Below are 21,286 nucleotides of genomic sequence, written 5' to 3'. Positions count from 1 at the left end.
CTATATATGACTTATTCGATAATTAATAAATGACAAGTAGCATTTCTGAGGTTACGTTCAACGTCACAGTTTGTAAATAAACACTTGAATCCCCCTTTAGGGTCCCACTATGTCCACTTCAGACGTTGCCAGCAATCTACAGAAACAACTTACTATTGCCAGACAAGAAATAAATAACCTCAGGTATGAAAAATCGCATTTAAATTCTCAACTGTACTGAAAACTTTAGAAAGCAGCTGAACACCCTTCAGCACGTGCATCGCAAAGAAATCCGTAACATTCGAGGTCTCCTTGAAAAGGGACAATGCTGTAAATGCAAAGCCTCAGCACCCCCAACTCCCCTTGAAAACTCAAAGTTAAATCTCAGCCCTGTTGGCACGATAAACTCCCAATTTCCTAGTATACGAGGAACCGCTCGACAGTCTTCAATAACTATGAGTAATGCAATAGCAAGCCTCACTTTAAATAAAGAAACCTTTTCTAACCCAAGCCACTTATTAGAAGGTTTAGAGAATTACTCACACTTATGGATAATCTTTGTTTTCCACGTACATGGCAAACATGCGAAAGCCAAAGTGGCTCCTCCAAGGCTTGATGGACAAAGGCTTGGGGTTTTTGCCACTAGATCTCCTCATAGACCCTGCCCTATAGGGCTTTCCTTAGTGCAACTTGATAGGATCAAGGGAGGAGTGATTTATTTCTCAGGGGTGGATATGGTAGATGGAACGCCAGTGCTTGATGTGAAGCCATATATACCTAGGTATGATCGAGTTGAGGGGGAGGTGGATGTGCCAAGATGGGTTTCTGAGCTGTCAGTTGATAAGTTAGAGGTTACTTTTGAGGCTGAGGCTCTAGATACTCAGGTAAGATGTAAGATTTTTTCCAGTATTTTTGTAATACTTTAAAGCATCCTTTATCGACGGATTCTATGTAAAAAATCAGATTGCCAGAGAAAAAGCTGAATTGATCACTAAAGTGCTGCAAGAAGACCCCAGATCGGTGTATCTGAGACGCAAATTGGGCTCTTCACACTACACTTGGAACATTGAAGACCTGGCAGTGGAATGCGTATTCGACAACGCAAATCGGAAAGTTAAAGTGCTAAAAATCTTTCAAAATAAAGCTACGTAGTCAAGAAAAATCATTTTTAAGTAAAATTCATTTACAATAAATAGTTTCAATAGTTATATACAAGACTTATGCCTATTACGTATTGTAAAATAAACATTTTTCAACTTTCTACCCCAGTAATACGCATGATAATGTTATAGAAAAATAAAATATTTCCGTGTATTTTATAGATTATACTGATAATAATGATAAAACGGTAGAATATTATGGAATGTTAAAACAATAAATATGCTGTGATCGTACAAATAAATAATACTTATTAACCTAGAGGGTGGTGAGGACGATTAATAATGAAGATGAATACATGGATGAATTATTCTAAATTAGTCGCTGAAAAGTAGAAGTTAAGTACACGATTTTACTGCACGATTCATCGAGCAAGAGAGAAAATGCATCAAAATATCACAATCACAACCTAGTTTCTTAGGATTCGAGAGACAGATAGAGAAAGATTAAAATATTCGAGTTTTAGGAGGTAGATTCACAAAAACAAAACAGTCATATAAAGATTTTACCAAATTCTCTTAAAGATTCAGCGATTGCATATGCATAGTGTCGATAATTTCGGTCAAGCTCGTTTGTTTAGACAGACGGTGTTTTGTGTGCAGCCATTTTGAAAGTAATTTTAATAAAAATAAAATGGCTGTACACTCTAAACTGACGCCATCTTGGAATCTCAAAGCTTCCACGGTGTCCATTTACTTGCCCTACACGTGACCTTGCAGCCAATCTCAAACGAGAAAAGCAAAAAAGGGCCGACCTCTCACATACAATAGTGTTTATTCCACATTAAATAAATAACTCGCTCTGTCTGTGACGCAAAAATAGGCCGTTTAGTTTCATTGCGCAGAATCTGCTTTAAGCTGCGTGGAAAAATAGAATTTATGTAATAATATAACATACACAACAACCCTCGTTAATGTACTAGAGCAACGCGGCTGCGCCTCCGAAAAATGTCAACATTTCAACTAAGATCTACTGATTATCTAAATATTAATAAATTATTATTTTTTCTTCAATTTCGATCAGGTTTATGCCGGTTCGCTAAAGCAGTGTATGCTTAATGACGAGCAGGGATGAATCTACTCGAAACGTTGAAAATATTGGGATTTTGAGGTGTTAAGATGTTGAAACGGCGATAAATATTTGCCCGCAGTTTTAATTCTTTCCAAAATTAAAGACCTAATTATTTTTTTTGGTAGATCCACCGTTTTGCATATCGCGATAAGGTTGTCAAATTTATACCACATGAGCTTTAAATCCAACTTAAATAAATTTCAATTTTTACGTCTAGGTGTTATTTTAAGGCGATTTTGAATTCTTTTTCGTAATGCCACCATTTCAACATTTTGAAACCTCATCGTTTGGCACTCCAAGATTTATAAATTTTCTTTTTTTCTACTTTTTCCCCCTTTACGGACTAAAAATTTAAGGAATCGAAAGAATAGATTTATGTACAAGTTTGACACAACATTTCGGTAGTAATAAGCTAAACCCCAAAGGGCGCTAGTTCTACGTATTGTCACGAGATTCTTTTCCATATTTTTTTATTTTCAGTTCAAAGAGAACGTTTTCGGTAACGAAAGGAAGACGCGAGAGTTCCGGAACGATAAAAATTCGTCGAGTATTTAGCCTACGTAATGATAGAAAATGAGCAAAATAAATAAAGAGAGAAAGACTTATTTACACGGCGCAACGCAGAGTGAGCAATTAACATCGTTCTTGTAAAATATATAAAGACGAAACGGGAAAGCATTTGACTAGTAGTAAAAACCAGGTGCAGCAGCTGAGTCGGGTATTGTCAAGAGATCCTTAAAGAGTCCTAAAACACACTTTTTACAGCTAACGCTAAGCACGCGATCGGAGCATGCATTCGATTGGATGGAGGCACGAGTGGGACGCCATTTTGACGACCAAACTTACCGCCATGTTATTGTCATTTGACGTGTACAGTTGTCGTGTCCATTCATCAATATAACCTTAAAAACACGACTGGCAGGTGAATGGCTAAGAAGAATTTTGATAATTATAAGTTTTTTGACCTTTGGCAATGTTGCTAAACTTCTACACCATCAAAAATTTGTTCGAAACAATTCTAACTTTCAAATCTGCTTATGGGCACCAAATCTACTGCGACGAAAATAGTCCAATAATATCGAGTTCTTTTCGAGCAGTGTTGCCAAAGCTCCGTGCATCTAGATTTTGAAATGCACTAATTTAATATCAAAATGACAGTTACTCTGCCGAATTATTTTTATAACAACATTCCTAAATTTACACCTCAGGCTGTACGTTGAGATCATGGACTTTAATTTATTGTCAAATCTTAGAATTACTAGTTTTAATGAAAAATTGTTGATTTTTTTAAAAAATCAGTGAGACTTCCGTTGTGTGAAGGAATGAAAAATATTTGACAACAGCTGCTTTATTCCCCGTGAGTTAAAAATGTTATACTCACTTCCCTATGAGAGTGCCGCCTTATTTCTGCTAAAAACAGGGTCAAAATAGACTGGAAACATCTGGTTGATACTCTTCCATCGCTGCCAAAGTTATACCATGAAAACGTTCACATCATTTGACAATATCAGGCTATCTATGAAAATTGGCAACGTAGAGGTTAACTAAATACACGTCTCACTGTAGTCTTCCATCCAATCGGCTTGCGCCTCTCTGTCGGCGTTGCCACATTTCATTTTTTGTTATCCAACCATACATTTGGCAACACCGCAAATGACTTATTTAAGTGAAAATAATGTCTCTCAAACTTTGCCCTTGATCAGGGAGCTCAGATAGTTGGTGGCCCTCCAAAACCGTCAGAAATAGATCACCTCCTCGTCTTGCGGGGGTGGCTGCTCGCCTCTAACCTTGAATTTCTCGGGAAACTTCGGATAAGTGTTGGTGCGCGTTGCCGCTTTCGAGGCGGCGGTCGGACTGTGGCCGTGACCAGAGGAGCCACCCGAAGAAGGCGGTGATTGCTGCATCATCGCCGGACTAGAGCCAGTCCGTGAATGCACGGGCGCAACTGTTGTTGTTGGCGTCTAAACCCCAAAAAAAATTGGCAGTGTTGTCACATCTCATTGATTTAATACATACATTTTCCTCAGAGGGAGGACTGAAACTATTTTCGGACAATCTCTGGTAACCGGAGGTGCTAGTGCGTCGGATTTTCTCATCCTGGCTAAGCTTCAACGGTAGAATCTGCTGCGGACCTGTTTGTTTAGGCGAATCGGCGCCACTTCCCGTGCTGAGCCTAGAGACTAGCTTCAGCGGGATTTGTTGTTTGATCGGTAGGTTCTGGGACACCTTCTGTTGATTAGTGGCAGAAATGAGGTTGAGCGGAAGATGCTGCTTTGGTTGGTTGGTACCTGTAAAGGAGTTTGTCGCAGATAAGTTTTGATGAGTTTTTTTTCTAAAATTCAATAAAACACTCTCACTAACCTTTGCACCATTTACTCTCCTTAGTTCTCTTGTCCACGGTGGAGGCTGAGTGGGTGAGAGAACTACCCTGAGTGGCGGATGAAGCTGCCGATGAGGTGTCTGACGATTGTGGACTGCTATCCTCAGAACTATCTTTACTGCTATCGTCCGTGGGTCCCGCCATCGGCGGGAAGGCCACATTCGGCGATATGAGCAACCCCTGACTGGACAGTACCTCCATTTTGCGGTAAAGCTGCTCGCGTTGCTGGGAGATATCGTTTTGTTCCGCCCGGATTTGCTCCTGAAGAAACTCTCAATTAAACAATCTGAAAGCAAGTAATCCCTACCACCAATACTTGCAAGCGCACCAACTCCTGTCGCTTCTCCTCCAGTTCCTTTTCCTCCTGTTCCTTCGTGGCCGCCCAGGAAGCCTTTTCGCCGCTTAATTTGTCCTGCAAATTACGCAGCTCCTCTAGTTGCTGGTTGTGTCGGTACAGCTTGTCTGCACCTTTCACATTAGACATCTGCGCCTGCAGACTAAAGTATTTCGGTCCCAACCAGTTGTTTTCGAATTTAAGCCAAGTTCTTACCTGCCGTTCGTAGTCATCAGCTGCGAAATAATGCATAATAACGTGTATACGTAATGACTGAGCTGGATAGCTGCATATTGCTGCTCGCGGCCTAAGGAAAGAAGCGCGGGTGCGTCCGGAGGACCCCCCGAATTTGCAGAAGTTACCGGCAATTCACTACTCGTCGTCGTCGTAAGCGAACCGTTTATCACCGGTTTCCCGGATATCACACAGTTTCTATAAGGCAACCGTTCCTAAAAAACACAATCTCTTTTTGAATATCTAATCGGAAAAAAATTCAGCGAATAATACATACAAACAGTCTTGAATCTCCGGGCTTCAAGTTCTCGTAATCGGGAGTGCCGGCAGGGGTTGCCCCCGACGTGCTCAACTTTTTACCCTGCGACTTGAGCATAGGGCCCTGCTGATTGTTGTCGAATCCCCCAAAGGTTTCTGCCCTCTTGGGTAGGATGGGAGACACGTATGTGTCACTCTGGTGCTCTCCAGCCGAACTAACGCTGCGCGACAAACTGGTACCGGTGGCGTAAAGCGAACTAGCCAACTGGCTCACCTCCTGTCCCAATTAGTTCGATTTCAGGAAAAAAATTCAGCGGACCAACTAACCTTTCACCTTGTATTTACGTCAATTTAACAGATTCCTGATATATAATAGGCGACTTATTAAATCAATGTCAATTTCCAAAACATTCAATAAGGTGTTCAGTATCTTCGGGTATGGATTTTTTTCATAATATTGACAGCACGACCGTTCGAAAAGTGGGAACATTTGCATTGATAAATACTTCTTCATCATTATGAGACTTTGACAGATCGCAATCCTTTGCTGTAACATCATACTTAGAAGAATGCAAAATCCTGACACCCAAGGTTACCGAACACATCTCCTGAGAATTACCACTTTGACATCATACTAAGAGAAGTAATTTTACAGTTACAATGTGCAGTAACTGCTCCCGCTTTACGACAACTATAAGATGTATACCTGACGCAAAAACAACATGAATAGATTGAATTTTATAAGAGACCTGCACAGCAGTAAGGACTTCCTTCCACATTTGCCCAGTGTCAGCGCTCTCGCTCACCAGATGGCGGTAGGTAGGAGGCGACGGTGGCTCCAAGCCGGATGCCGCCAACAATTTGAGCTGCAGCGCCATCTTTTCTTCCAGCAGTAGTGCCTGCTCGATGTCGTTCTGCCGTAGTAGGGCTGAAAGTGCGATTGCGTACATTCCGATTGAAGATATGAGAACAAGCGAGAGAGAACATGCACGGCAAAAGATATTATTGATCAAAAAACCTAACATACTGTCGCAAAATACGACTCAAAAGTAGAGAACTATTCACAAGGCAACAATGGGCAATTCACCGCCGTTATCTACTAGGTATTTTTGGGTGCTACGTGGCTACGATTACCTAAAATTACACATGCGTAGTAAGTTTTAAACTAGTTGAATTAGTGAAAGTGACCACACAAAGATTAAAATATCACTTTAAATATTGAATTTACGATAATTTCCAACATGCATCGCGTTAAAGACTCGAAGCGAGGCACTTTCAAAAAGCTTCGAAATTTCTGCAGTTGTTTGAAATCTGTCATGTGAGAGACCGCTTTTGGCACATTTTAACAAAAAGACAACAAAATTCAGCAACTTGGGCTCCACGCATCCCAGATCTACTGCCAAGTGACTTTAGCCAATTTATTGTTTTCATCTTAGTATATTGTGAAGGATACATCTTCTCGTATATTGAATCAAGCATTTAATAAGTGAAATTCCTTAAAAAATGCATAGACTGCATGCACACCCGATTTTTAACCTAACAAATTTGGCAAAAAAATTTTCATAATATATGCGATTGTTAGTGATATTGCATGCAAATACAATATCAAATTTACAGAAGAAACACCAAAATTCTAATAATGGGTCTGCATTGCAGACCTAACCCCAGGTAAAATTCGCAATTCTTCTGAATTGAAGCACTGCTACGAGTCTTTCTCGCACAACTCCTCCAAAAAAATGATTAACAGAACTTCCAGGCATGCCAATTTTACCTTCCAAGTCCGCGTCGGCTTCTGCGCACCAGACAGAGCACGACAAAACAACAATTTACACCAACGTTGCTCCCGCAATAACGTAAAGTGAGTATGTATGGAGTTTCGCAGACATGCATTTATGTGTCAATATGTACACTGTATCATACAATTACCCCCCTGAAAACCTGAAACTCACCGATCAAATTCCTCACTTCATGCTGCTTGGCGTTAAGTAGCCCTTGACGGTCTTCTGCGCTCATCGTTGAAGGATCTTCCTCTTCTTCGGGACAACACTGCACAGCCTCCCTAAGGGTAAATAGCTCATTTTTTACGTGTCCGTAATTTATTTTTGATGTGCCCGTAATAAGTCGGGGAGATCAAATAAGAAATTCTAAGTAGAAAATTTACTCACCTAATTGCTTTAATCCACTCCTGCTTATCTTTAGGCTTATGCACTTTGAGCTCAAACATCTCAGGGTCTGCAGGGTTTGAAGAGATAAGATAAATTCCCTTAGAGTCCTGACCCGCTTTCTCTCGCACTAAAAGCTTCTGTAAGGAAACTACTCCCGCCTAAAACAATCTCTTTAAGTTCTCTCAAACAAAGTGAAAAGAGCGCTAATGCACCTTATTATCAGGAGTAAAAAACGAGTATTTGTTTGTATTCTCCTGCAAGAAAAATAATACGTCTGTGAGCACAATGACAAGCACCACCTGCATCTTCTGTTGCCCGCGCATAAGCGTAGCGACTCCTTCGAACTTCAATGAACGGTTGCCCTGCAATATATCCGATTTCTTGAATTTGTGCCCCCGATGCACAGTGAACGATTTGGCATCGATACGATGGTAAATGTCTAGTTTGCGGTCCTCCTTCTCTTTCTCCGCCACCTGCGAGTTCACCTCTACCAAAATCGCGTTAATCAGAGATTTCGCTTTTTTAAGAGTATCCTGCTCGTCGCGATTGTCCTTGCTGGTTTTGATCATAGCGTCAATAATCAGAGGGTACTTGGTGAGTCGATGAGTGACGAAGAGAATACACTCGCAGAATCCTTTCTTCTTTAACAGCGGATTGGTTTGGCAGTGCTTAACGAATTCGCCGAAACGGGGGTCTTGTTGTTCATAAAATTTGTAGATTTCTTGGGCGTCGCGATTTCGACTACAAAATTCACCTGAAAGAGATTCGGAATCAGATATGGATTACAATTTATGTTACAAAACATCGCTAATACAAAAACATAAATATTTTCTGAAAACGTTTAATGTACTTCAAAACTTACCATAAACTGACTTAAGCTTCGCGGCATGTTCCCTAGAAAATTGTTCCAGTAAAATATCAGCTACAGAACTGACAATCGGCCCCTCCCTCTGCCTATGCCGCAACCTGGATAACAGCCCCAAATGCAGCTCGATCAAATCCGTCAATCTTGGAAACATGCGCTCCAAGTTCGGTCCCAAATTAAAGTACTTTTGTAGTCCTTCTACGAAGATCTAAGAAGCTTCCGCTACAACTCCTCTTCCAACAAAATTAGAGACTCTAATACCTTCTGCATGACCAATAACGTCATACAATGATGCTTTTCAGTGAGAATGAGCTCATAGATGTGCTCTTGTCGTTTCACTTCGTCTTTTCCTTTCAATTTTCCGGCTACTTCTTTCCCCACGAAGCGAGACCATGTATCTGGCTCGGACTCATGTAAGCCCAAACTTAAATCTGTACATAAATCTGATGCAGTTACGGTGGTGTCCGAGAGAAACTCCGATTGTACTAAGGCCACATCATCAGCGTAGCTGTTTAAAAAGCTTTTTTATATTCTGAATCTTTATGACAAGTTGGGACTTACTTGGTGCCGTCGTGGTGGTCGTGGTGTCCATCTTTATCGTCATACAGAATTTGGCTGAAAGAAGGCAAAGCTTGTTACAAATCAGGGTGGCAACACCACGGAAAGTAAGTATGTATCTATGGAATGGTGGGAAGTACACAAGGTATCCAAAATTAGAATGGACAGCTTGGGGAAATTTTAGAAAACTTGTAGTAATTTATAGTTACAAGCAAAAGTTTCTTAATCGATTTCAATATTTAAAAAGGAATATGTGCTACACTACGGTTTTTTACGGAAAATATCTCCAAATTTTTGTTTTTCGGTCGTTGAGCAAATAAGAGAAAAGGCGAAATATTCTCTAATTTACTTGTAATCTCCTACAGTTTCCCAAATCCCCATGTTGTTCATTTGCATCTGACACTCTATACAGGGTAATTATTCACATTTCCATCCAACCTTAGCTCATCAGACTTTATTGAAAAACGTTAAATTCAAAAATTCAATTTCACGCTAGTGAGATTGATTTCTCATCATGTCGGGGGTGTTTTCAGAAATTTGAAAAAACAAATTATTATATTTAACAATTTCTTCGATAAAATCAATGTCAAAGATAGGACGAAATGTATATATTCACCTTGTAGATAACGGAAAAAAAACCAAAGATATCGTTTTGAGTGTGGCGGGGGCGGCGTCAACTCAACAAAAACGTGGTGGAAATGAAGGAGGGCTGCGAACGCATGCTCCGAACCAAAAAATAAAAAAAGATGCGTTGAACCGAAAGACAGAAAGAACGATGGCGCCGCACAGCGGCGGCGGTGCTAGGCGTGCAAAAGTGGTTGGTGAGGGGAAAATGACAGCTGACAGGAGAGGAAAAACTGACACAAGACGGTGAAGTGAGGTTAGGCTACGGGGGACTTACTTCACTCCCAGTTTGGTGGCGACCCTGCGCCACGGCGAATAGCCCGGCTGGCTCCTCCTATAAAGAGGAGGGGTGGGGAACATTTATATGTAGTATTGGCCACGCCCAGTTCAATTTAAACATCAAGACAAACACACACACAGAGAGAGAGTGGCGAACATTCCTGACGCTTTCGGTGCAATTGTACACATCAAACACGTAATAATCGAAAAGAAAAGAAGCAAAGAAGCTACGAAGCGGGGCAGGACAAAGAAGGAGAGAGAAAGAGAGAGAGAGAGAGAGAGAGAGAGAGAGAATAGTATGTTGTGAGAGTATACATATGTATGTGGCATCCTTAGACTTAAGACAATACCTAACAACTACTAGCTAAGGCCAATCCACACTTGCATCAATTTACACTTCTGTGAAACAGCCTTAGACACTTGTGATGAGTAAATATATACAATTACCAACGATAATTAGGTCCTAAAGAACGTACGCAGATAGCTGATATAGAGCTAGATATTTCTAGAAAATTACACGTCAATTTTTCGGTTGAAAAATGAAAAAGAATGGCTGGAAGGCGAGAGAGAAAGTTTACGCGTTTAGAGAGTCTCGACTCTTCTGCATGCCAATCGCCAAGTCTACAAAAGTCTAGCGCAAACAACACAAAACTGTCAAAAGGTCTACACAGTAACTTTCTGTTATGCAACAAACGCGTATTGAACTAGTTCTTGTAATAACTGCAAAAAAATGTGAGGTGGCAACGTTGCGCCATAGTTCTTGATTGCGCAAATGTCATACCTGTCAACATCATTAATATATTTTTGGAAAAAAATGCGTATTTAAAGAGACTACAAAATTTCCGTTTCAACGAAATATCGCCATCTCGTGTTGGAATTCAAAATGTTGGTGCAAGAGGCATTTTATGGAAAACCAAAATGGCGTCATATTTTCAAACCAGTTACAGAGCTATCTACCAGTCGCCATCGTGAAATTAATATATTACAAGGTAGTTTAAACAATTGATCACATTAAATTAGATTTGCACCTCGAAAACCACGAATCCACAGCGCATATTCCGTAAACATTACACTATTTTAACTTTTGAAAAAATTCTTGCTTAATTTTTTTTGGAAAATATGAAAAAATAACCGTCTGTTTGCATTTAAAATGTGAGACTTGCAGTCACTGTAGGAAATTGCTTCATTACTTTGGTCCTTACAACCGAAAACGCGCAAATATCAGAATAACCGGATATTATTACTTTATTTACTATCCATATTTCGTATCGCCTCTGCCACCCAAAATACTAAATTTTCCATATTAAATCAATTTTGTATAATTTTTACCTCTAAAACACGCAGCGACTGTAGTAAGCTCTTATATAAACCCGATTTCACGTTACATTTTCCAATCTTATCAACACCAAACTTACCTGGTGGGAGTCACGGAATTAGGGGCGGAGCCTGATCCCCGCTTAGAAGAGGTGTGTCTGACTGCTCCCAGGGGCACCCCGAAACCCGTCAATTTGCTCGTGCTCTGAAAAACCACTGAACAAAACCCCCAAACTTCATCTAATAGAAAAAAACTCACCTTGGCGCTTTTAATTTTTACATTTATACATTCTAAAATATTGTCTTTACACGTGTTTTGGTGAACGGTAGTCCCGCAAGCTGAAACGAGAATTATGAACACGAGAAGATTCTTGAAGAAATTACCTACTTTCACAATACAGGGCGGGCTTATTGCTTAGAGGTTTTGCACAGACGTCACAGATTTGACAGGAGCCGTAGCAGGCCGACACCCACTGATGGGAGGAAACCTTTTTGGTTTTGTCCTAAACATAGAGAAAAATAATCAACAAATTTTCTCAATTCGAAAGACTTAAACACACCTTCTTCTTCCTAAAGAACAAGCTGCCACGCTTGCGCCTCTTCTCCGAGTTCCTGTCATACGGGATGCTGTGTAACGAATTATTGTGGTCAACAGGGGATAAATAATTGTAGAACAGAAACAAAAAAGTACGAAAGAGGACACACGCGGCATGCTGCAAGGGAGCGAAAAAAACAAGTACTTACTCATGGAGATGCTGCTTGTAGCGGCCGTCATAGTGCGGCAAGTGCCCCGAACGGCTGCCCTCTTCCTCGGTCTCGCTCTCGGTGCCGCTTGGTCTGCCCCTGTCACACGTTAAGCTAAGCACATGCACTACTTTCGACCATTTTTAGCTCGGAATAGAGCAGACTTCCAAAAGATAAATTTAAATCATTATGAACTTATTGTTTTCCCGGTTACTTCAGGCTTTAAATATCGACAAGAACTGCGACAGTAATTGACACAAGCGGTAGGATGCGTAAACTACCATTGCGTCAAAAGTCTAGTGTCACGTAAGGCGCAATGGGTATGATTATTTTGATTTATAACAATAATCATCTTAGATTAATTGGAAAAACGAATTTCAGACTTTTATCAGCATAAAACGCAGCCGGTAACATTTCTTTGCTTATGAACACTCCAATTTTGGCACAGCCGATAGGATTACTTTCAGATTTAAAACCTTGTTAAGTTTGATGCGGTCGGCAGGATTACCCGAATATTACCGACATTATTAAACCCGTTGCATCCTCTCCTGATCGTTCACTCCAAAGCATGACGGACAAAAAAGTGCAAAAACCCACATAACAAGCCTCAAAATCCGTGATTGGACAAAAAAAAGTACACTCACAAAATAAAAACAAACTTACATTGGTAAAGTGGGCTGCGCTCCGCTCAAAGTCGGCTCCGGTGCTAAGTCCCTCACCGCTATGATCGACGGGGTAGACACCGATTTCTGCAGAGGCAGCCGCTGCGGAAGCAGCCGCATCTGCTCCGCTTCCCGCTTCGCTTTGATCTTATTAAAGTCGTTCTGAAACCGCCCGTTATTAGCGAAAGGGCGTGCTCGTGGACGAGTTTCGGCGAAAACCTGCAAATCGGCTTCGTTGAGAGAATGAGTGCTGGCGCCTCCTGTGGAAGCTCGTGTGCGGTGGCGGATGACCACTGGGGCTTCCGGCCCCAAGAGGCGCACGGTACTCCCATCTACGTTGTCGATTAACGAGGACTCGTCCGCTTCCGATTCCATTGAGCTCAAGGAAATGCTTCGGAAGGAAATTTTAATTTTATGACCTGATTTATAGACAATCTTACCTTCTCTGCCTGGCATGTTTGCCCATCTTCCCAGTGCCGGACAAGTCTTCCAAGGCAGTCCATGATTTCCGTCTTTGAGTTTCCGGTTGTGACAGCCAATCCTGGGTACCTAAACAAACCCCCCAATAGTAAAAATTAAGTTTTCATCTATGGTGCAACCCGTAGGATAGCGTAAAGAGTAAAAACTCACCGCTGCCCTTCCTACTGGGCGGGAGGTGCAGTGGGGAGGAACCCAGCGAGCCGCCAAATGCCTCAGGCTCGTGTCCAGCTTCGTTCAACACTGGACAACTCGAACTCAGTCGGGCGACCTGCGCGAGCAGCGGATTCAAAGCAAACGCTGCGAACTCTCTCGAATTATGCGAATAACCTTTAATGAATAAAAGACAGTTATCGATGCTGACAGAAGCAGAGTTTTTTCTGACCTCCTCCTGAAGCAGTGGCGTTCCTCATAAGCTGTACAGATTCGTGCAGCTCACGCACCTGCTGAAGGCTATCCTCCAGCACAGCGTAAGTCTTAGGGGCGGCGGCCGGCGAGTGCGGCGTGACGCTGATGGTGGGCAGAGGACCGGCAGGCGGCCGGGGGGCAGCTGCCGTAGTATTTCCCGGCAACATAGCGGCTTCGTAGGCGGCTGCTGAGTGGTAGTCGGTGACCACGTCCTCGTCACTATCAGCCTCGCCACCGCTTCCGCCGCATTCATCTAAAAATGGACATGTTAAAACAACATTTTGAACTAATATACACACGTGTATGTGCAGCCGTAAATAACAGAATTGCGAAGAATTTCGGCTAACGAAGCAATTCCAGCAAACAACCGGTGTTTCCAGAAGAGTAGGTGACCGTAAACTTGAAGCGGTCAGGAGGCACACTGTGAATGAAGTTTATTTTCACATTTTCCAATTATTATTAAAGCGACATACAAAAACAACAAAGTGGAATTGAAACTTGTCAAAAATAACGTGCGATTACCACGCTGACGGCGGAGCTATTTCTGGACTGAGAGGCTGATGTTGGCCGCCAACCCGCCACTCAATTATAAAACATAATAATTTCCTTTTCTAACCGAAGTTGAATGCCTGAAGTCAATTAAATACACGGCAGACGTAACGTCTAGGAAAAGCATAATATTTTTACATTCAAAGTTAGATCTTTTTAGATTTTCTTATATTTGAGAATATCGTAATTGTTTTCTGTCTTTAAACTTGAGCGACACTTAGGGTAACGTTGCCGTTTTTATGGTGGTTCGAAAAACGTATCATTTATGAACTTTTCCTTCCTAAAGTCACTAGTCCTGCAAACTGAGAAATACCTGACCGAGGTTTCATACTTAATGGTTCTTCAAGAATTGAAGCAGCGAAAATTGCCGAATATTTTTGTTCCTTTAAGTACAGCGACATTAAGAACGTTTATTCGTGTCTGATTTGTTGCGAAGTGGAACGTTTATGGAAATTTCCGGGAAGTTCTTAGTGAATTTCCACAGTTTTTAAGTCTTTGCCGAATTCTTAAAGTTTTGCGACACTTACGGAAATGTTCACATTTGTTGATTCGTCGGCAAGTGTGACGTTTATGGAAATGTCTAAAATATCTCTAGGTAGTAAAAGAATGTAAAATTCTTGTTCCCGACATCCCCTAAATCTGTACATTCGAAGACATTTACAATTACCCTTAAGTATTGCACATACACCCCCTCTGAGTCACTAGCATACCTTAACTGGAATAACGTTTAAACCAGATAATCTATTGGTGGATGATGTTTTTATTTGGCTGCAAATAGCTCATAAGACGATTAAGTTATCGTTTATCCCAGAATTCGAATTAAATAAACCATGAGTGGATAGTGTAAACGTTGCCTGAACTGACTAATCTGCAGTGATTATTCCTCATAGAGGTTTTTATTCTCACAAAAACAAAACAGACGACATTGAAACTCCGCTTCCATCAATTTCCTCGCTGCTTTATGGGAGCCGAAAGTGGGTCAAGAACGGCCCTCCGCCGCTTGTTAGTCGCCATTTTCAAGGCGCTTCATTTAGGGGAAAACAGCTCAGGTCTACTGGGGATTTTTAACTCTGAAAATCTGAACATGTCAGGGCTGAAACGTTGAACGCTCGGTTTACACCTGCTAAAATAAACCCCTCAACCTGCAGGAGAATAATTATTTTTTCAATGCTGGAGCTGCTATCTGGAAATAAATAATTGAGATTACTTATTGCCCACGTAACGTTTTGTGTTTATTTGACTTGAGGTGCTAAATAAGACTTCAAAATATTTTGCAGAAGTAATAAGTTTTGGGTGTCATGAAAATGCGGAACGGGTTTATACATACACACAGCGTTTTGAGTCATTTTTTGAGGTTTTGTGGAATTAAACGATGAGTAGATTCTGCGCTGAATTATATGGAAATGACTAATCCCTTGGAAAGTTTATTGATTGCAGAAGATTGTTCTTTGAAATAGTGAAAAAGGAACATTTTCCTGAAAAGACTATGTATCATCAACTGAAAATTATAAATTAAATTTAAACTAGCTGAATCAATAACAGCATCTTCAATCTACACTTAAGACTTTGTAAAACTAGAAAATGCGAAGAAGGGCGGATTAATGACGTAATTTTGACGTCGATTTACAACGTCATGGCATCACGGTCACTGAATCAGTGGCAAAGCACAGTAACCTGGACCTAACTGATCGAAAAATTACATCAAAGCCTGCTTGTGACATGACGGATTTCAAAAATGAACTATGACCCATATTATCAGTCAGGTCACCGTGTAGTCAAATGTTATAGCGTTCGTTTTGTAGTATTTGACCGTGACTTGACCACGCATACTAATGCAAATAAACGATATGAAATGAATGTCACAATATTTAACCTAACCGTAACCTAACAGATAATATAAACCATCCTTTATTCTGCAACGGTATTTTAAAGTGACGGTAGCTATCAAGAGAAAAAACTTCCATAACTCCGCGAAATTAACATCAAAGTATAATGAGCTTGCTGCCAGTGAGAGTTACAGAAACGTTTTGTAACCTCATTTTGACGTCATAGTGCCTTAATTGGCAGTAAAAAACAGCAAATGTTTAGAACGTACAGTCAGAAATGACGCCAAAACGTCCTAGGACTGTTGATGTTAAACCTCATAAGAATGAGAAAATCTGTAGTGGTTTGACGTTACTTGGACATTACCGGATTTTTATCGATAGGAAAAACCAACAGAAGACCTTTGGAACTGTATATACGGAAATGTATGCAAATTGTATTTCGTAATCAATTACGGTATTTTTACAGCAAATATCATCACTAGTATTAAGATGTCATCAAAACTTAACTGAATACGGCACTGTCTGTTTAAATTAGCATAAGCCAAATTCTCGACAGGACCGTGTTAGGTTCAATTCTTAAACTTTTAATAAATAATCATATCAATTTGTGACGTGAAACTGTCACTATTCAAATGCGCCTAAAACTATTGCTAAAGATAAAAATCACACATTAAACTTAAAAAAAACTGTAAAACAAATCAAAACAAAACTTAAACACATTCGCTTTATTATTGAAAACAAAACTTTAAGCTTTAAAAAACCAAATAAAAAAAGCACATCACCATTTATCGAGAGTTAAGGGCTCTCAAAAGTGCTCACTCAAAGAAAAACAAACAGAATAAAAACACAGAAAAGCAAACTGGAGGCCGAACAACAAGAACGATCCCAAAATCCAACAATGTACCTGTTGTACGGCAGCTCAATGGATTTGTCCTGCTCGTTGAAACAGAATCCAGGCAGTATCCAGACGACCCGTCCCAACTGGAAGCGCGAACAATACTGAGGATCCGGACGCCCGGCCTGGACAGCTGCGTCGATCGATGAATCGCGACGCACGCGTCCCCAACGTCTCAACGCTTCCAGGGGCTTAGCTGGCCGTCCTTCTGGCAAGGATTTCTAGGAGGAAGTGGCCGCCGACATCCGCTAATCAGGAAAACAGACGAACTCTTAATAATTATCGGCGACTAGAATCGACGAGTTATGAGCGAATTGAGCTGCCTCAAGGCTGTACGGAGGCGTTCAGAGCTCAATTTGAGCCTACACGTGCGATTGAGCGTCTTTTGTCGCCTCAAAGTGGAGGAGGAGAGGAGATATTGCCGCTCCTTTCCGGGGGTCTCTCCGGTCTATGACGCGCTGGTTCTTATCAATATTAATGAGGATTGAATGTGAAAAATGGAGCTGAGCGAGGGTGATTAAATTCCTCCCATCCGTGATTTAAATGAGGCGACGCTAAATTAACTAGACAACTTGTTTCCAGGGTTCTTAGGGCAGTTTACCATTAAAAAAACTTAACCATGACAATGACGGTCACTGGAGTTGGATTTAAGATACTAATTCCAATGGCGCCACATCGGAAGAAACAATATAAAATACCATATTTGACGGCCTTGACTTTTTTTGTAACTCGCTCAAAATTCAGGTTTTAATTTTTTTGTAGTCATAACCACAAAGAGTCGGGGTAGTATAGGAAAAGGTTAAAAGAATCTTAACTTCAAGAAAGCGTCATTATAACTCAAAATTATGAAAATTTGTAAAGGCTCTGAAAAAAAAAATAGGCACCTTACTGTCTTTCGCGCATATTGAAACCTCACAATTTTATTTTGAAAAAAAAAGTGCTAAACAGGAATTAAAACAAATTAAAAATAAAAACCATCGCGAAGTGAAAGAAATAGATTTTAGAAACCACTGAGTCTAAATCTGCGTCAAAGCGGTTTTAAAATTACTTGGAAATTCACAAGCGGTAAATAAAACTAGAATTTAACTCTTAATTACATGTCGTTATGTCACGTGAACTGCCAAAAATTCCTAATTATAAATAATAACACTAATAATCGGGAAATTTTTAAATCGTACAGCCTCAAATCTGTCCACCCAGACGGCTAAGTAACTAAAAAATTCATCATATAATAATACAAGAAAAGAGCTCATAATGATACGGCATGACATAATCATGGCAGCATTTAAGGGATCTATGGAATATATGTTAAAATGTGCACATGGATTTAAGAAATTGAATTCTCTTATACGGCAAATAAGTCTCTACACGAATACCCAAGCTGTCTATTCTCTTACCTGTACTTTAGTTAATTCCTCACTCTGACACACACTAGCAGATCTGGCTAAACCACAATTCTTTCGCAAAATTATAGGGCTTAAATGTTTAAAACCTTTGTCAGTCACAACATCTATATTATCAGGAAATTTAGTCAAGCACCGACATTCTTGTACTATTAAAATGTCATTAGCCCGACCTTCAAAGCCCTTTGAAACAAAATTTATAAATCCATAGGTAATGCTCAGATTTTAATGGTTTTTCAATAGCAGTTTTAAAAACAATAAATAATAGAATGAAGCTTAAAATATCTTTTTCAAAATGATAGAACCTTGTGAAGGCTGCGTAGCAAAAAAAATAGAATAAACAAGTTTGTCATGCTACCTTAATTTACCCTTCTTTTTCTTTCAATTGTTTCTCATACTACGCTGTCATCTCTTTTCATAAGTTTTTAATTTCAAGGTTAAAAAATAAGGTAAAGGAACTACATTTGACTTCATGGCTTTTTGAAACATTTATTTTCTTATTTATTGCATCATTAGATGAAAATCACTAATATATCTGTACATTTTCTCATATACAACCTAAAATTGTAATAAAAAGAAATGTTTTCTTATTTCTACATCTACATTATCTAAAGTCAGGAAGGTACTGAAGGGGAGTAAGTCCTTAAAAGTTTGATGGGGAAATAAACCATTTCATGAAAATCTTTTTTAAAGGCATAAGATTGTAAGGAGAGGACAGGATTCCCAGGATTGTCAGGACATTTTTCTCCTTAATAAAGCAATGACTTTCTTTCGTGATCTAGTTTTCATTTTACTTGTACACTGATTACCATATTCACAATCACACAGCAAAAGCAATTCTCTCTAAGATGTGAAAAACTAAGACAAGTGCCTTCAATCTTCCCAAAAAAAAACATTAAAATTAAAAAACAAGTGTGTTTTGTTAATAACCAAATTAAGACACATCTATAATGCACTTCCACTATTAAACCTACTAAACAATCATATGTAAAGCTACTTTTAGGCCCAAGATTGAGAATCATAAAAATGGTTACAAAGTTAATGGGGAAATTAAATCAAGCCGCATGACACCATAATATAATATTGTATAGGACTGAAGTACCAGTAAAACCAAGAACCTCTCAGGTTCTCACAATGTCTCCATGAGTAAATTACTTCCATACAATTATATATCTAGGTATTAGGCAAACCTGCTCTTTTCTTACCCCTTCAAACACAAATAAGATTAACGCCCCCATTTCCTAATATGCACGCCCTTTACCCGTATAGCTTTTCCTGCCTCATAAGTCCAGATAGACCAACTTTTCAAGCCAAAATCCTTACCTGATGACACAGAAAGCAGCACTTCCTGATCCTTCTCCATCTCCAACTCAATGTGCTTTTCACTGTTTAATTCGTACTCAGTCTTAAACCGGAAATGGGCCTATGAAACCTGTGGGAAATACAACAGTAGGCAGCCTCATTGGGCAATCGCTTCTACGGTAGGGCCCGCACTCACGTAGGTCAAACACGGAAAATTCGCACTTTGCCGAATCGTGTGGAAAACACCGAATTGTTACATTTTAGCACGATTCTCAGCGCGTGTTTTCGAGCACTAAAAGACTGATTTTAGTGGCTTTTTCAGTGTTTTTGTTGTGACTTTACAAGGAATTTTAGGAAACGTCGCAAGTCGGCCATTATTTTTAGCTTTTGTTGACGTTTTTGTCAGGGTACACGATTCGTTTAGTCAATCTAATCCACATTGCTCTCTATCAGTCGGAGTATAAAAAACAAGAATAGTGAATATGAGTAAACGAATCAGCCGTATTCTGTCTTTATCTAACCAAAAAATTTAGCTTTAGTGAGAGAAATGAGATATGTCTGACAGACCTCATAAAAACAACATAACCTAGAACTTATCGTAAACAAAAACAGCTGACGTATATTATGTAAACAATAGATTATTATATATATCTAAACTAAAAGAAGATTAATAGAAATAAAATGTTATCCAAAGTTTACAAATCGCTAATAGGGCCTCAAAAGCTGCTTCTCCCTACCTCCTCAGAAGTCTTATCGAGCTACCTAAAGCAATGCCAAGAGCCCCCTTGGACCTCATACTTCGTTAAAGTAAGGTATATCCAACCAACTTTTCAACCAGACTGGTCGTCACTTAGCCCTATTTTAGTATAACAGTGTCAATGATGATCAATGGGGCAATTCACATTTTAACTGGAAAGTAGGGGATTCAAATTATCATATTCTCAGGACAGGCTGTTACCCATATATTAAGTACCATTGCTCAAAGAGAAAGGAGCAGGATTTGAGTTTGGAGGATCAATTTTTTAGGGCGATTAAAGTTATTAATTTAGGTAAGGTTTCAAGAAGGTTGGTACAATAACAATGCATTAATTATTGTAAGAAATATATAAAGAATTTATCAAATTTTGTTGGAAAAATGAATTAAGTGATTAAAAAATTGAAATACTATTTTAGTAAAACGCCTCTATATTTCTATTTTTGTGATAATCAAGTTAAACAAACATACATTTGATAAAGGCCAAATTGTTAATGTGCTCTTGAGTTAACCATTAGCTAATTACTATACTAGAAACAAATAATTTGATGAATTTCATCAAATTAAGCTTGCAGTTAACAGCAGGTTAATAATTTGACCCTAACATGGACGATTTTCAGGATTGCCCTGTTTGACCTATGGTATTGCAGCTATATTTCTGATTAGGCACAAGGAAACTGTCCACACAGATAAAGGAGATATTACTATTTACTTCTTGTATCCTGAGGACAAAGGTTCGTTGTATTAAATGATAGAAATAGTAAATAGAGAAAGAAAGCGTTATTTCGTTTTATTTTATATTATAACAGATACGTAAATATATGCTAAATAACGAAAAGTTTTAAAATGTGCCTGAACTGTCTCAGTAATTTAGATGTAATTGTACTATAAAGAAATGCTGATGAGACCAGAATATCTAAAAAAAAACATGTAGCAGTAGCGCAAATTTTAAATATTTATCAACTGCAGCATACTGAGTAGCGTACATTCATTCTCAATGACGCAACTTCATCCATCAGAAGTAAATTTAATTAAAATCTGACATGA

At 39.5% G+C, this 21,286-nt stretch overlaps 3 protein-coding genes across 9 annotated transcripts; 2 read left to right on the top strand and 1 right to left on the bottom strand.

Moving 5' to 3' along the window:
• Positions 1-50: 50 nt before the first annotated feature.
• LOC136411199 (tRNA (adenine(37)-N6)-methyltransferase-like) lies at positions 51-1,454 on the top strand. The gene is made up of 3 exons (XM_066393696.1): positions 51-183; positions 230-863; positions 943-1,454. The coding sequence occupies exons 1-3, from the start codon at positions 110-112 to the stop codon at positions 1,129-1,131; spliced, it is 897 nt and encodes a 298-aa protein (XP_066249793.1). The 5' UTR covers positions 51-109; the 3' UTR covers positions 1,132-1,454.
• Positions 1,132-19,906, bottom strand: cyst (rho guanine nucleotide exchange factor 18 cysts). 7 transcript variants are annotated; one of them, XM_066393679.1, is made up of 26 exons: positions 19,507-19,905; positions 16,790-17,028; positions 13,488-13,763; positions 13,256-13,432; positions 13,066-13,174; positions 12,627-13,016; positions 11,964-12,062; positions 11,780-11,846; positions 11,608-11,722; positions 11,479-11,558; positions 11,321-11,424; positions 9,904-9,960; positions 9,006-9,059; positions 8,706-8,952; positions 8,442-8,652; positions 7,792-8,333; positions 7,580-7,737; positions 7,364-7,473; positions 7,186-7,206; positions 6,164-6,342; positions 5,434-5,691; positions 5,139-5,371; positions 4,905-5,085; positions 4,570-4,849; positions 4,225-4,496; positions 1,132-4,169 (listed from the first exon to the last, which is right to left on the bottom strand). In XM_066393679.1, exons 3-26 carry the CDS (start codon positions 13,675-13,677, stop codon positions 3,945-3,947), a joined length of 4,359 nt encoding a protein of 1,452 aa, XP_066249776.1. In that variant the 5' UTR covers positions 13,678-13,763; positions 16,790-17,028; positions 19,507-19,905; the 3' UTR covers positions 1,132-3,944. The 7 variants fall into 7 exon arrangements, with proteins under 7 accessions (XP_066249776.1, XP_066249773.1, XP_066249769.1 ...); XM_066393676.1 differs by lacking the exon at positions 16,790-17,028 and having other exon boundaries at positions 12,627-12,787; positions 12,845-13,016; XM_066393672.1 differs by lacking the exon at positions 16,790-17,028 and having other exon boundaries at positions 19,507-19,906.
• Positions 19,907-20,067: 161 nt separating this feature from the next.
• Positions 20,068-21,018, top strand: LOC136411202 (uncharacterized protein C15orf61 homolog). Its single transcript, XM_066393700.1, has 3 exons — positions 20,068-20,292; positions 20,351-20,534; positions 20,860-21,018. The coding sequence occupies exons 1-3, from the start codon at positions 20,167-20,169 to the stop codon at positions 20,985-20,987; spliced, it is 438 nt and encodes a 145-aa protein (XP_066249797.1). The 5' UTR covers positions 20,068-20,166; the 3' UTR covers positions 20,988-21,018.
• The last annotated feature ends 268 nt before the right edge of the window (positions 21,019-21,286 follow it).

This window comes from Euwallacea similis, chromosome 9, assembly GCF_039881205.1.
Source record: "Euwallacea similis isolate ESF13 chromosome 9, ESF131.1, whole genome shotgun sequence".
NCBI classification, from domain to species: Eukaryota; Metazoa; Arthropoda; class Insecta; order Coleoptera; family Curculionidae; genus Euwallacea; species Euwallacea similis.
This window is presented reverse-complemented; position numbering and strand designations above follow the sequence as displayed.